The sequence below is a fragment of the Pseudopipra pipra genome, chromosome 16 (assembly GCF_036250125.1).
Source record: "Pseudopipra pipra isolate bDixPip1 chromosome 16, bDixPip1.hap1, whole genome shotgun sequence".
Lineage (NCBI taxonomy): Eukaryota > Metazoa > Chordata > Aves > Passeriformes > Pipridae > Pseudopipra > Pseudopipra pipra.
The window spans coordinates 1,820,259-1,835,829 of record NC_087564.1 but is presented as its reverse complement, the minus strand read 5'-3'; the positions used below and the strand labels follow the sequence as shown (position 1 = coordinate 1,835,829).

The 15,571-nt window shown below is 51.5% G+C and overlaps 1 protein-coding gene across 5 annotated transcripts in view; it reads left to right on the top strand.

The window, feature by feature from the left end:
- RAB11FIP3 (RAB11 family interacting protein 3) overlaps positions 1–15,571 on the top strand; it is a 78,516-nt gene that overhangs the window by 40,578 nt on the left and 22,367 nt on the right. For 3 of the 5 annotated variants that reach the window (XM_064672505.1, XM_064672503.1, XM_064672506.1), the window contains one exon: positions 11,882–12,069. In XM_064672505.1, the coding sequence (XP_064528575.1) occupies positions 11,882–12,069 (188 nt within the window). Of the gene's footprint in view, positions 1–5,949; positions 6,096–6,845; positions 7,005–11,881; positions 12,070–15,571 lie in introns of those variants that run through there. The other 2 variants (XM_064672508.1, XM_064672507.1) reach the window with 2 other exon arrangements.

The window sequence follows — 15,571 nt, the reverse complement described above, 5'->3', positions numbered from 1 at the left end:
TTCATGATTTTATATGATTTTTATCACACAAATTGTTTCTGGCAAAGGGACTCCTGACCTCCTCTGTATTTGCATGCAAATATATCCATCTATCTGCTTCTCTCTATATAAATCTCTATATATATCTTTGGTTTGTATAGTCTGTAATACATCATTTTGGCCTTATTATTTCTTGATAAAAGGCTCAGGTTTTTCTTTGGAGTTTCCTAATGATAAACTGGATGTTGGGCAGCTGGTTATAGAATCATGGAATGGTTTGGGTTGGAACTTAAAGCTCATCCCGTCCCAGCCCCTGCCATGGGCAGGGACACCTTCCACTAGCCCAGGTTGCTCCAAGCTCCATCCAACCTGGCCCTGGACACTTGCAGGGATGGGGCAGCCACAGCTTCTCTGGGCAATGTTGAATATTAGATTATTTTTCCTTTTTGAAAGATAGTTACAAAACCCAGTAATGGCTGGGGAGAAGTGGGACAGGAAGGCAGGCAGAGAGATGGGTTTCCATTTTCTTTATCTGGTACAAGGTCACAAATGTGCTTTTTAACACTGGACTGAGCAGTGTGGAGGCTGTGACAGGCAAAGGCTTTCACTTTTTGCTCCTCAGACCTGTGTCAAGGGACCATCTTCCCTGAGATTCCGAGCAGGGATATTTTCTAAGGGCTAATTTAACACAGATGGGCTCTGTCAGTGCTGCAAGCTATTCTGGGCAAGAATACCAACAAGCCGGGCGTGTGCCCCGCTGGGATGAAATACTTCTGCTGCTGGGCCAGCCTTTCCTTGAAACGACAAGGTCACCCAAAGGGAAAAGGTGATGAGTCCTGAAATCTCCTTTTCCAAAATATCTCAATGGATTTTTATACCGAACTCAGGGTACTCATCTGAAGAACAGCTCTGTCGATCTCTACGTTTATTATGCCGGGGAAGAATTATCCTTGTTGTCTTGGAGACGTGATTCCAAATCATTTCCAGCCTGCCAGGATTTCGTGGAGGCTCAGCAAACGAGAACATGGTCGAGAAATACCCGCTCAGCCCAGTGAGGGTAAAAATAAATTGGAGTCTCAGAGGGGTTTTTTGTTCTCCTTTAGCTGAGCCCTGAGCTCCCAATGTGCATTTTCTCCCACATGTCCTGCAGTGCTGTACCTTGGAAAGCTGGAGGGGATTCAGGGAAGGGGGGATGTGAGAAGCCATTGTACGAAGCATCCTGCTGGGAGCAGCAAAGGAGTGTTTTTCACTGGAGGTCTGGGAGAAGAGGGAGGGGTGCTCCAGCAGGCCCTTCTTCCTTTGGTGCAGCAGAAAATCGGTAAAGCAGAAAACAGAATAAATGACCTTTACCAATATATATTTATTCCATCTTGCTTGGATTTACCTTGGAAGAGATGAGGGGGGAAAAGCACCTTTCAAAGTGACAACATCGCTTTTCCTCTGAGGAGACCTCCTGCCCCACCAAAAAGCAGTTTGTACTGTCAGGTGTCCCTGTGTCAGACCTGGGAAGATGCTGCCCAGCAAACGCTCAGCTCTGACACTGCTGCTGGGACCACCAGGCAGTTCAACAGAAGAGCTTCTTTCTCAGCCCCAAAACACAGGTGGGGGTCTCCAGGCACTGGGTGAGCCCCTCTTCCTGTGGGCCATGGGGGGAAGGAGCGCTGCTGGATTTTCTCCTCTCGTGTCACGTCAGAGGAAGTTTAAAGGTGAGCTGAAGGAGAGGGGCTGAGGGCAGTTGTGGTTACTGGATCTGAGTGTTGGCTGTGGTCCCTTTTAAACAGCCCAAAATTCCAGTGGCTGGAGTTCTTGGCTCTTACAAGTGCTGGGGTCTTGACAGGGAGCTTTTCTCCCAAATGTTTGTTCAAACAAGTGTAAACAAGTGCTTCAAGCAGCTTCCACGAAAACACCCTCTCTTTGTTAATAAGGTTACTCTTCTTGGTGACTCATTCCCTCTTCTGGTGGTTGTCATCAGGGACAGCTCAGCGTCCATGGAAAACCCTGAGGACCCAGAATTGGTGTCTTTCAGCCATTGTTTGCTCTACAAACAGAACCACCAACACTTGCTTCCTCCAGTAGGGGTGTAAAAGCCTCTTGAAGGAGACAAGGTGTGAACTTGGGACCTTTGTAGTGTTGGATACTCCCACAGTTCAGCCACTGGTGTGGATCTGGATGTGGCACAGAGCTCCTGGCTCTTGTTGCACCGTTCCAGGTCTGTCCAGCAGACAGGTCTGTCTGTCAGACTGTTTTCAAAGAGGATTTCTGGTCCGTGGCTCCAGTGAGACAGCAGCTCCTGCAGCCACGTGGCTCCTTGTGCCTCCAGCTGGGCTTGCAGGGGGCTCATCCCAAGTCCTGCAGCTCCACTGTCACACGTGCAAGAGGAGCCTCATCCCCTGTGTGTCCACTGGGAGCAGGGAGAGCATCACCTGGCTGGGGTTACCTGCCTGCAGCCCCAGCAGTGTGTTCTTCCCTATCCCAGCTGGAAGTATGGTGGTTGCAGGATGATGAGCTCACTGCTCGTGCTGCTGCTGGGAAACATCACCAAAAAGGAATGACAGCCTTTTTGCTTTGGAAAAGCCATGTGAAGGGGGCTTGGAGTTCGTCCATCCAGGCACCTGAGCCCTGTTCTCCCCCAGGCTGGGCTGCTGACTAACTGGAAGGTGGGAGTTCTCCTTGCCTCCCTTTCATGCTCCTGTGGAGCTTGTGACTCAGTGCTGGGGTACAGGACTCGTTTGCAGTGCTCTGTGGGAGATGAAGGTGAATTTGGAGTTGGCTTTCTTAGAATCCTAGAGTCGTGGAATCATTAAGGTTGGAAAAGACCTTCCAGATCATCAAGACCAACCATCAGCCCAGCAGTACAGTGATTCCCCCTGTGCCTCGCCCTGGGTGAGTGCTCTGTGCCCCTCTGCCCTGCTCCTGGGGCAGGTGAGCCTGCTTGAGCAACGCAGAGTGGAAAGGCTGACTTTCCCAAAAGGAAAACAAACCACAAAAATGCTGGAATTAGGCTGGGATGGGCACGGGGGTGTATAACCTGAGGTGGGCTGGAGGAGAGGCAGAACCAGTGCGAGGCTGTGCTCCCTAAAGGTTGCCTGGGAGCCCCATAAATATCACCATGAATAGCACAAATGGTGGTTTTTAGCCATAGGAACTCAAGTTCTGGGCCAGCAAGGTCAGAAAAGGCTGTTATTGAGATCTCCATCCGTAAATCCTGCGGGTGTGTGGTGCTGTGCCGTGCCTTGTGCAGGGCTGTTGCCATCTGCTGGGCAGCCACAGCGGTTCCTCCGGGAAGCAGCCAGGAAAACACCTCCTGCACAGCCACAAGAGGGGAATTTGGCTTTCTCTGGAAGCCTTCACCACCCCCAGGCACATCCCCTTTGTCTCCACATCCAGCAGTGAGTCCTACAGTGCGGGGGAGTGGATCTGGGGGGTAAAATCGGTATTGGTGAGGTCTCACGTGTAGCTGTTGTATTCTGGGAGCTGGGGAAACTCCTGCATTTCCCAGCCTGCCTGTCCACAGGCACAGCTGGAAGAATTCCAGCTCAGAATGTTCTGTGAAATTCTGTGAGACGATGAGCAGCAGCTTTCAGGTTAACACACCATCTCTGTGGAACTGTGGCCTCTGTTAAAGCTGGAATTTCTTCCCATGTGGAGCAATTGAATTTAATGCTTTTTTGAGGGCAGAAATCAGTGAGGCAATTGAAAGCCACATTGCTGGATTTCTCCAGCTGCTCAGAGCTTCTGCAAAGGGGACTTAGAGACCTGCAGGCTTCAGCTGTGTGTTGGAACACAGATGCTGTTGTGAGAGCACGTGGTGACCACAGCTCAGGTGGGTGGGAGCTGTTCCCAGAGGCATGGGCTGTAATTCCTTATGGATTGTGTTGTGCAAGGAGCCCACGTGGGTGGTTGTATGAGTCTGCTGTAGGCTCGTTGTGGCCCCTCCTGGTAGCCCTGTGGACTTTCTGAGCTCTCCTTTCTTAGGGCAGACTCCTGAGAAAGATCTTTGCCTTCCCTAAGGCAGAGACGTGGTGAGCATGGAGCATTTGGAGTGTGTTTGCTGCCTTGGGAGGGACCTGCTTTGCAATCTTCAGCTTTTTACGTGAGGTTTCTTCTCCTCTGCTTCTCCACACCAGTGTTACCACGGGATGTGTGGCTGGTAGAGGCCAACTAGTGTGAAAAGACAGGGTTAAGCTTTTTGTAACCTCCTCTGAGCTGACTGAGGGGCTCAAAGCACCAGGACAGACCTGGGTTCAGCTCTCCAGCTCTGCCAGGGACTTCCTGGAGTGTTTCCTGACTATCCCAACACAGGTTTGAAGGTCCCACAGCGGTGGTGGGGATGGGGAGATGGAGATGAGAGCTCAGGTTTTCTTTATTGATGCCATTCCCTCATTCTGGACTGGCCTCAACAGGCTTCTGGTCACAGGGCTGACCCAAAAGCACGGCTGTGTCTGAATGAAAGGTCACAAATCCCTCCCCAGGTTGGCTGCTGGAATTGGTGACAGTTTTGTCCTGAACAGCTGGTGCACTCAAAATCTTGTGGGTGGCCAGAACTGTAGGGCTGTGGAGTGTGACAGAGGCAGTTCAGTGTCTGTTCATCTGCCTGTCCCTTGGGCAAGCACGTGGAGCCCTGAGCAGTGTCCCCACTGTCTGCAAAGCCTTTCTGCTCCCCTGCACAGAGAGACAGAGGGAGCTGCTCACCCCATTCACATGTGGAGCAACGTCACCGTGAGGGAACAGTCTGTGTTATCCTTGTATTCATGGAATCATGGAATGGTTTGGGTTGGAAGGACCTTAAAGATCATCCCGTTCCACCCCTGCCATGGGCAGGGACACCTTCCACTAGCCCAGGTTGCTCCAAGCCCCGTCCAACCTGGCCCTGGACACTTCCAGGGATGGGGCAGCCACAGCTTCTCTGGGCAACCTGTGCCAGGGCCTCACCACCCTCACAGGGAAGAATCTCTTCCCAGTACTCCCCTCTGGCAGTGAGAAGCCATTCCCTTGTCCTGTCCCTCCATCCTTTGTCCCAGGTCCCTCTCCAGCTCTCCTGGAGCTGCTTTAGGCCCTGGAAGGGGCTCTCAGGTCTCCCTGGAGCCTTCTCTTCTCCAGGTGATGTCCCCCAGCTGTCCCAGCCTGGCTCCAGAGCAGAGGGGCTCCAGCCCTTGGAACATCTCTGTGGGCTCCTCTGGACTCTCTCCAGCAGCTTCATATCCTTCTGATGTTGGACTCCAGACCTGGAGGCAGCTCTGAGGTGGGGTCTCACCTGAGCAGGGAAGAGGGGCAGAATCCTCCCTCCCCTGCTGCCCACACTGTTATTAGACAGAAAAAAAGTACCATTATCAAATCACTAAAACTGCTGGACTGAACTCCCAAGTGAGTCTGTGGTTATAACTTGGTAACTAAACACCTGCAAATACCAAGGAGATTTATTTCTTGTGTAGACTCAGTGCTGCGTAGGGGGAAGGATGGGAACGTAAATCGGGCACAAACGTTCCTGAAGGCAGGACCTGAGTGCAGGGTTAGGGAGAGACATTTCTTTGCTGGTCGGAAAAGATCCTGGTTGAAGTGTTTGCCTTGTACGAAACAGGCTATAAGGAGTTTGGAAAACACAGACCTTGAAGCCTTATCTTGAACTGTGAACAGAGTGTGTTGGACTGGGAAACGTGGGAGCTGGGCCGTGGGACACTGGGCAGGACTGGGAGAGGAGAGGAGAGAGGCCAAAGCTGGAAGCAAAGGTGTCTCAGTAAGAGTTTGGGAAGTAAAATGGGCAGTGGTTGAGGTTTTCTAAAAGCTTTAGTGTAAGGGTGTCTGATTTTGGGCTCTCACAGGGGTTCCTGCTGCACACACAGAGGAGCAGAAGGGCTGTGAGTTGCCCCATGGAGGAGCAGATCCAGGCAGGGCTCAGAGGAGAGCTCATGTTAAAGCATAACTCCCTGCTGCCCTGCTCGTGAGCAGCAATCCAGGCTGCTTTTGGACTCAGCACAGAAGGTCAACTGGTTATCGAGGTGCAAGACACTTGCAGTCAGTGCTGCTGAGTCGTGGGTTCTGCTCACAGCTCTGCCCCTCAGGAAGGATGTGGACAAGAGGACAGCAAGGATAACCCGGAGAAAACGTGGTTTGGGAAGGTAATGGAAGGAAATAAGTTTGCTTACGCTGGACAGGCAGGACTGAAGGAGCCTGAGGCTTGAAATATGTGAGGTTCCTGTGGAGAGGGAACAGAAAAACAGACAAAACAACACTTGTGGGTTTGAGCAGTGCATTGCACACCCTGTGCTGCCAGGGCCTTTGCCTCTGTATGCCGAGGGCTGCCACGGGGAAGGGAGGATCCAGTGGATCAGCTCACCATGGGGAAGGGAGGATCCCACAGATCGGCCGTGGCTCTGGCTCTGCTGGGCTTCTCTTTGCAGGGAGCAGCTGCTGGGGTGTGAGTTTGGGCTGCACTGGGGTGTTTGTAAACTCGGTTGGCACCTGTGACCAAGGCGTCAGCCCTTCTTTGGGGTCAATATTGTCATTGCCTACCACAGCTGAGTCACCCACACAGTGATTATCAGCAGGAAAGTGCTTCTGATCTTCCCCTGCTGAGCAAGCCAAGCATTATTTACCCCTCTATTGGTGGCTATAAGGAAGGAATTTGTCATTTAATGCTTAAATATTCACCAGAAGTACCAGGAAGGCTGAGATAAACCTCTGTAGGTCGTCTTCAGATTTAGCCTCTTTATTTGGGGGCGGTTTCACGGGAAAGGGAAGCATGAGCACTTGGAGCAGGGCTGGCCAGGGCGTGGGGCTTTGGAGCCGTGCTTTTATTTTGGAATTCCCACCAGCGAGAGGCTGCGGTCACACGGCAGGGAAGTGTGGCTGAGCTCCCGCTCCTTATCGGGGAGGTCGGGAACAAAAGGCGCTCTGTTGGGACCGGCTCACTCGCTCCCTGCCGGCTCCTGGACTTTGCTTCCCTCCTGCCTCCCGGGAGCAGGCGGCAGCTCCCGGCTGGGAGCGCTCCCGGAGCTGGGGTGGACTCAGAGGAGATGTGTCCACAGGTGGGTTTGGGGGCTGACCCGGAATGAGGGGGGATTGGGTTTCTAGAGGGAGGCAGGTCTGTGGCACCAGGGATGTGCCCCCAGCCCTGGAGGTGCCAGGAAAGGGCAGGTTGGAATCCATGTGAGTCCTTACACAGGCAGTGTAGGACAAGGGGGGATGGTTTAAATAAAAGAGGAGAGATTTAGATGGGATGTTAGGAAGAAATTCTTCCCTGTGAGGGTGGTGAGGCCCTGGCACAGGTTGCCCAGAGAAGCTGTGGCTGCCCCATCCCTGGAAGTGTCCAAGGCCAGGTTGGATGGGGCTTGGATTCACCTGGTCTAGTGGAAGGTGTCCCTGCCCATGGCAGGGGATGGAACAAGATGACCTTTGAGGTCCCTTCCAACCCAAACTATGCCATGATTCTATGATTCCATGATGTAACTTCACAGTCCTCTCTCTCTGCCTGGGTCCTCTCAGGGGAGTTGGACCAGGAGGGACAGTGCCTGCAGGCTTTGGGGGTGCTGAGGACAGTGTGCAAGATGTGGTGTTTTGGGAGTTGTTTTTTGGTTTGGGGTTTCTGAGCTGGGGAGGTGTTTTCCATTTGCCCCGACAGATGCAGGGTGGTTCTGTTGCCCAGCCCTGAGGGGTATAACTGAGTGTAATACCCTCAAACCCCAACTTCAGGGACTGAGTTGTGAAAGCTGCCTTTGTCCAGGGCTGAGCACAGGCTCCCTGGCTTCCATGAAAGGCTGACACTGCCTGAATATGTGGGATGAGGCAAATGTTGTGGCCCAGAGCTCAGTGCCATGCTGCCATGTGGGGTGACGTGGTGGCGCAGTGGCTTTTTGGAGGCTGAGCTGTCATGGGGTGTTCCCAGGGCTTTGGGGGTGGCTGCATTAATGCAGGCTCACGTGGAACTATAAACACAACTATCTCCCTGTCCCTGGCAGGACAGTGTTCTAAGCCTGGCACTGGCACTGCTGTCCTGGCCACAGGGTGTCCTTGGAGGGTGATTTTTGTAGCTGGCTCCTCTCCCCCCCTATCCTGTATGCAATCAGGGCTGGAGTTCTTCAGAAACAGGCTCACACTGCTGGGAAAACAGAGTTGTTTATCCTTTTCCTCATCACTCACCTCCCCTCCCAACCTTCTGAGTGTTTGTGGCCGAGGACAGCAGAGCTTTGGGATGTCGGGACAGATCCAGGGACCAGCCCCATGGAAAATGCCTGCAAGGAACCTCCCTGGGAGCCAGACTTTGCTCTCCTCTCCAAGGCAACACCTTACCAGAGCTTGGGCTGAAGCTTCTGTCCATCACAGATCAAAGCTGAGCCTGGTCCTGCCTGGACCTTGCAGGTGACTCCCAAGAATCTTGTTTCCTCTCCTCATACTCCAGCAGCCTTTTTTAAATCCACGTGGGGTTTACAGCACTTTACAACATCTAATCAAATAGTCTTTACTGCCATGTGTAATCCCACGCCTGCAATAGATGAGCTGCAGCTGGAGAAGGCTCCTAAAGCACTTCATCATCTCACCTGTTCCATCCGGGCACATTACGTCATCCTAACACTGATTTCATCCAGTTATTTCCTTTTAGAAGCAGAAATGCTCACCTGGGCTTCCAGATCCCTGGAGGTTTGCTTTGAATAGGCAGAGATGCTTCCAGGTGGCCCATGTCCTGCTTAGCCAGGGGGAAAATATTTCCCTGGGGAAAATACCTGGTGGAGGAGCTGGATTAGGAGTTGGGAACCTCAGTCAGATCTTGATCCTGTTCTGGTTCAGGGGCTGTGTGTGTGCATCAGTCCCAGTTTTAAGGTCTGAGGTTTGCCTGAAGCATCTGAGGGTATGTTTTATTTGATAAAAACTTAAAATACACTGATATTGGTGACACCAACCCCATTCTGAACATGTTGGAGACATCCCTGGCAAGTTCCCCAGGGTGCTTGTAGCCCAGCCTTGCTGCCCCAAACCCATGAATATCTTTTAAGTGTATGTGGGGGGTTTTTAAGCAGGAAAAAGTGTTTACTCTCTGCCTGCTCCCAAAAAGGCAGATTTGGCTGAAGGAGAGACAGGTTTTTAAAGGGTCAGTGCACAACCAGCTGCTTGTGAGGCTGTAAATAAGAACTGAGGCTGTAAATAAGAACTGTCTGCACCCACACCTTTGCCCAGGGACAGAGACTTGGCTTGGCTTTGCTCTGTCAGGCATTTGGCAATACCTAAACCCCCTTGGTTTGCCTATCTCCTCCTGGCATCTCTTCTTGAGGTTTAGTTACTTATTCTGTGATGAAACATAAAGCAAAGTTCTCCACGCTCATGCTCAGGAGAAGGACTTTGTTTAAAGTTTCAACTGCTGCTTAACTCACTGGTCACACAGGTTTAACTTTAATAGGGCTCTTGCATTTGAAATCTCATCTAGGATGGTATCACAAGGGAAAAAATAACTTTTAAATAATAAATTTGTGCACATCTTTGGTGGGCCTGAAGGGTGGTTGGTGTGCTGTCCTGGTGGCCACTTCTACCCCTAAGGGGTTGCTGCCTCATCCAGCCTGTCCATATTGGTATTTCCCATGATTCAGGTGTTCTGGAACAATGTGATAGATAAATCACAGAATCATGGAATGGTTTGAATTGGAAGGGATCTTAAAGATCATCTCATTCCAACCCCTAACTAGGGTCACAGTTCAGCTCCTGGTTGTGCCTCACGTTGAGGGAGTCAGCAGTAACCACAGCAGGGCAGGTTTTAACCAAATTACTTGTGAATTGGAGTGTTATGGGGCTTTTGGCTTCTTTCAGTAGTTGTCTTTACTTTGTGCTCATATAATACTTCAATGTATACTTAAATTCAAGCTTTTCCAGTGTGTGGGGGGGGCTTGTATTTAAAAAAAAAAAAAACACAACAAAAAAATGAACAATCACAGCAGCATTTCTTTTGGAGTCTGCAAGCAAAGTGATTTCCAGTTTGGCATTAAATCTTTTTCAAACAGGCAAAAGGAGGGGAAATCTGCAGGTGGAGGTGGCTGCTGTCCCCTCTTGGGCCCTCTCTGTCCCTGAGCCATCCAGGCAGGCCAAGCCTCTGCTTCCCTCCTCGAGCATTAATGGCCTTTCTGGGAAGCACAGCATAAATCCAGTGAAACCCTTAAGCACATCCCAGCTTTAGGTATATAAGTGGTTTTGGTGGATTTATGCTTTTTAAAGTGGGTGGGGATTTTAGAGGCTTTGATTTTCCTCTCAAAGGCTGGTGAAAGTCTCTTTCTCCCCCTGTCTTCTCCTCAGGCTGACTTCAGACTCCAGTTCTGTGCAGGTTTATGTCATGTTTAACTTCAGGGTGGTGTCCTGATGACATGCTGGTGTCCATAAGTCAGGTGGAAACTGAGCCAAGCTTCCAAGAGGAGCTCCTGGCTGTCTCCATCCACCACTGCGCTGAGTGGGCTGAGGAGAGTGCACTGGGAGGAAAGCAGAGATGGACTGGGTCATTTTGCTGCTCCCTTGTGGCCTTGTGGAATAGGAACTGCTCTTGAGCAGCTCTGTCTCCATCCCCTTCAAGTTTTCTATCCATTTTTGGCCCTGGGAGTGTCCAAGGCCGGGTTGGATGGGGCTTGGAGCAACCTGGGCTAGTAAAAGGTGTCCCTGCCCATGGCCGGGGTTGTGACAAGGTGAGCCTTGAGGACACCTCCAACCCAAACCACTCTATGATTCTGTCAGTACAGGACTTTGAGACATGTTGTTTTCTCAAAATTCCTTGGGAAAAGCCCTGAAAGCTGCTCTGTGGGCTCTCTGGCCAAGGAAGAGAGGTTTGCTTCAGTTGTGCCCGCGTTCAAACTGCTGCTGCTCTGCCCTGCTGCCATGCTGGAGGGCATCCCATCACGGAGGGATCCCCTTAGGTGAACTTCACATGGAGCAAAAGGCTTTTCATGAGCAGCTCTTTATATTTGGAGGCCAGCCAGGAGGGTTCCCATCCCTCTGCCCGACACCTCCAGTGGCAGGGGATTATCTGGAGCTCAGCACCAGCACTGACAGATCCCATATTATTGTTATCCACTGACAGAACCAAAAATAATTTGATTTGTTCTGAGGCGTGCTGGGGAAATCCCCAAATATTGGAAAAGGAGCTGGCACTGTGATGACTTTCAGAGGGTTTTTCTCCTGGTGCTCCCATGGTTCTCCTCCAAACATCGGGATGGTTCTGGGCTCAGAGGGGATTGTCCCTGCCCATGTGTATGAACAGGCAGAACTGAAGGTGAACACCTGCCTGAGGGGCAGAACTGGGAGGAAAACCCAGTTCTCCATTCTCATATCATGGTCTCTTAAAAGCCAAATCCTATTGCTTTCCTAGAGCCTGCTCAGGTGATGGATTTGAGATGCTGTTCCAGCTGAAATGTGGAGATTTGAGTCCCTGCAAATGAGACTGTAATGAAGATTTATAAACCAGCTCATTTGCTGTTGAGGGATGGAAGGTGTTACCAGACAGGGCAAAAAAAAGTGCTTTAAGGGCTAACTGGTAGTTTTGAATGGTGGTTTTTGCAGGGAATTCAGATTAATAAGGTGTCCTCTTGGAACAGAGTGGGAGAAAGCAGCGGGGATCGGAACTGCTGAGTCAGCAATGGGTAATCCATTCCTGCCCTTGCCAAATCCATACTGGCTCACAACAAAAGCCTCCCTCCAACTCTTATTTAGTCTGTATTTCTGTGATCTGCTTTCCAAAGGCTGCAAAGGCTGGGGTGCACCCCGGGGTGCCGACAGAACAGCACCTGGATGCGGGGTGGATTTAGGAGGTTGGATTTCTGTGCTTGGAAATGTAACACAGCCAAGGTTCGCTGCCTCCCACGTGTTTTGTCCTGCTCTGCCGTGAATCCACGTAGCTGTAGGATCTTATTTTTTGTCTCTTGTGCTTGCTTTCTGCCAGGCAAATGAGGTGACTGACAGTGCTTACATGGGCTCGGAGAGCACGTACAGCGAGTGCGAAACCTTCACGGATGAGGACACCAGCACGCTGGTCCACCACGAGATGCACGACGAGGTGGAGACAGACAGTGCCATCGACTCCACCGTGCACTCGGAATTCACAGACCCCATCGAGGAGCCGGAGCACGGGTGAGTGGGAACAGCGAGGAGCAAACCCACCGTGTGGGGCAGGAAACTGGGAGCAGACGAGGATCGAGGGAGACGCAGCCCGAGGATGTAAAATCCAAGTGGGCTGAGTCTGTCTTGCTGAAACTTGGTTTGTTCTTTGTGTTTGGAACTTTATGCAAGACCAAAATAGCTCTTCTTGAAAAATAATGGTAATAATTAGGCTGTACCATGTGTAGGCTGTTTTGGAGCTCGGCCTGGCAATCTCTTTGAGTTAATCGTTGCTTGCCTTGGGAGATCTTCTGTACCCTCATTAGCATCTTTAAACCTCTAAAATAACTTCTCAGTGATCCAAACACCTGAAAGACTCGCAGTTTTTAATCTATCACTTAAACCAGAAACACAACATATAATTTTCAAGTCAGGAGGGGAACTCATCCTATTTTTGTTTTCCCTAAAAACATGCGTGTGCCCTTTGATGTGCAACTGCCTCCTGTAATAACTAGTTTGAAACTTGTGCCTGAAGCACAGAAACGTGAGCTGAGATCTCCTTCCCTGGGTCTGAACCGCTGCTGGCAAAACTGCTCCTGGGCCCACCTCATTTTTAGGGGAAAAGGGGAGTTTAGGGTGAAACTGGGATGCTGGCAGGAGGAAGAGAGAGAATAACTCCTTTAGAATCGTGGAATGGTTTGGATTGGAAGGGACCTTAAAGCTCATCTTGTCCCACCCCATGTGCATGGGCAGGGACACCTTCCACCAGCCCAGGTTGCTCCAAGCCCCGTCCAACCTGGCCTTGGACACTTCCAGGGATGGGGCAGCCACAGCTTCTCTGGGCAACCTGTGCCAGGGCCAACCTGGTTGGTGACCCAAGAGCACCGAAACCTCTGGAATCATCTTTGCTTAAGGTCTGATAAAGTACAGAATCAGCTTTGGCCAAAAACACATCGCCCAGGCTTGGTGCTCTGGGGAGTCCTCACAGTTCCCATTGTTTTTTTGGGAACACCAGGCTTCCCTCCCACCCCCAGAATCCATCTGGGAACGTCAGAGATGCAGCGAGCAGCGCTGCCGCGGCCTCGGCGCCGGGGCTGAAAGGGTGCCGTGGATTAGAGCAGAAATGAGATTATCTGGCCTGGCTCTTCTCACCCCAGCGCCTGCAGCTCAGTGACAGTTAATTTGGGACATAATCGGTCGTGAGCTCCCGGGCGGCGAGCGGGGGGACCCGGCGGGGCCATGGCGGCCTGCGTGCGCTCCCGGCCCCTGGCGAGGGTGACGTGCCTTGGATTCACCTGCCTGTAGGTACAAAATGCTTTGCTTGGGAACTCTGATCGTAAGGTGACGTTGTTCTCGGGGCTTCCCAAGTCTGGGCTCCCAGCACAGGAAGGATATAGACCTCCTGGAAAGAGTCCAGAGGAGGCCACGGAGATGGTCCGAGGGCCGGAGCCCCTCTGCTCTGGAGCCAGGCTGGGAGAGCTGGAGAAGAGAAGGCTCCAGGGAGACCTGAGAGCCCCTTGCAGGGCCTAAAGGGGCTCCAGGAGAACTGGAGAGGGACTTGGGACAAAGGATGGAGTGATAAGATAAGGGGAATGGCTTCCCACTGCCAGAGGACAGGGTTAGATGGGATATTGGGAAGGAATTCTTCCCTGTGAGGGTGGGGAGGCCCTGGCACAGGTTGCCCAGAGAAGCTGTGGCTGCCCCATCCCTGGAAGTGTCCAAGGCCAGGTTGGACGGGGCTTGGAGCAACCTGGGCTAGTGGAAGGTGTCCCTGCCTGTGGCAGGGGGTGGGATGAGATGGGCTTTTTTAAGGTCCTTCCAACCCAAAACACTCTGGGATTCTGGGATTCACTGCTGTTTCCAGTGTTGGTTTGGGAATGTCAGGTGTCCTTTGGGTGCTCTGTCCAAGCACAGTGGTACCTGTTGCCAGGTGTGTTAATTGTGTGCAAATTCCAGATAGCCAAAAATATAAGGAAAAGCTTCATTTGACTTAAGGATTTGAATGGTTTGAGATGGAAACCTCTGTAAGTCTGTTCCCAAGGTGTTGAAGGTTGGTTTTGGTGCCATCAAACCCACACAGGAGGATGCAGAGCTTTTCCAGGGGCCGATCCGACCAGTGCAGCTGGTGGGCTGAAGCAGAGCTTCAGCATCACTTCTCAGGAGCTCTTGAAGCTCAACATACCTCAGATGGTTTGAGCTTAAGTGGTTATTTAGGCTTTGTGTAGTAAAGATTACTTAGACTCTGGATCTTGAAGCTACTGGAGCCCCCAGAGGTGAATGGGAAATACTGTTTACTGCTCAGAGCATCCCGGGCTGAGGGTTTGCAGGTGCCTGATCAGATCTGCTTCTGTATGGTGCTTGTCAAACCACAGCCCCAGACAGAGATCTAGGCTTGGGTTTTGCTTCTGAGTTAACAATTCCACCCCCTACCTTCTATTCCTGGAGAGGTTTCCGCTGGTTTTGGTGGTGGTGTGACTCACCACAGGGATGGATGGGTTCTGCTGGATCTCGCTGGGGAATAAAAAGGACACGAGGAGGATGTGCAGATGCCCACAAGCTGGACTGGATTTATTTGTGGTTAAATAGAGATCTGGAGGGTTGACATGTTTTTATTAGCGGGATAAGGGCAAATCCTTCAGATGGTGCAGGTTTTTGTCATAAATGGCTTATCTGTAATCTTTTCTTCTCTCTGGTTTAGCCCAGCAGTCTGGTCACACCCCCATTTCCCTCTCCGAGCAAGTGGATGGAGATGGGGGTGTAGTCTGAGATACCAATTTTTATAATAATGCAATATTTTATTTTTAGCATTGAATTTTGGAGAGGAGTGCAGTGCTGGTCCCCCCCAACACATTCCTGTGGCTCAGAGCCACATGGATGCTTCCACAGCCTGGTCCTTACAAACACCCCCAGCTTCATTTTAAAACCTTCACAGTCCTGGGCAGGAAAGTCCTCTGGGGGTATGCACATCCTGCTGTGGTGGCTTGACTTGGTAGTGAGGCCCTGGCACAGGTTGCCCAGAGAAGCTGTGGCTGCCTCACCCCTGGAAGTGTCCAAGGCCAGGTTGGACAGGGCTTGGAGCAACTTGGAATAGTGAAAGATATCCCTGCCCATGGCAGGGGATGAAACAAGATGAACCAGTCAATGATTCTGTGGCTCCATGCTCTGCATGGGCAAAGGTGCTTTCAGGGGTGATGACTTAGTGCTGAGCTGTGTCCCCTGAGAAGTAAGAGACATCCCAGGACTGGTGCTGGGTGTGTTTGGGATTTACACTGAAGCTTAACATGCTCCAGCCTTCTGTATCCAGGGCTAAAAACACATGGAAGAGCATTCTCCACGATTGTCATGTACAGCATTTACCCAGCAGGAGCAGGGAAAGGGCTCCTTTGTCTTGGGGGGTCTGTCCCTGCTGGGTTTGGCAGCTGCCTAAACCCCCCCTGACACCAATCCCGCCGGGGTTGCAGTGTTAAACCCCGGGATAGGCCCTTGATAGGATTAGGCAGCAACAGGCAGGAGTGAGCCTGGCACACAGGCTGCC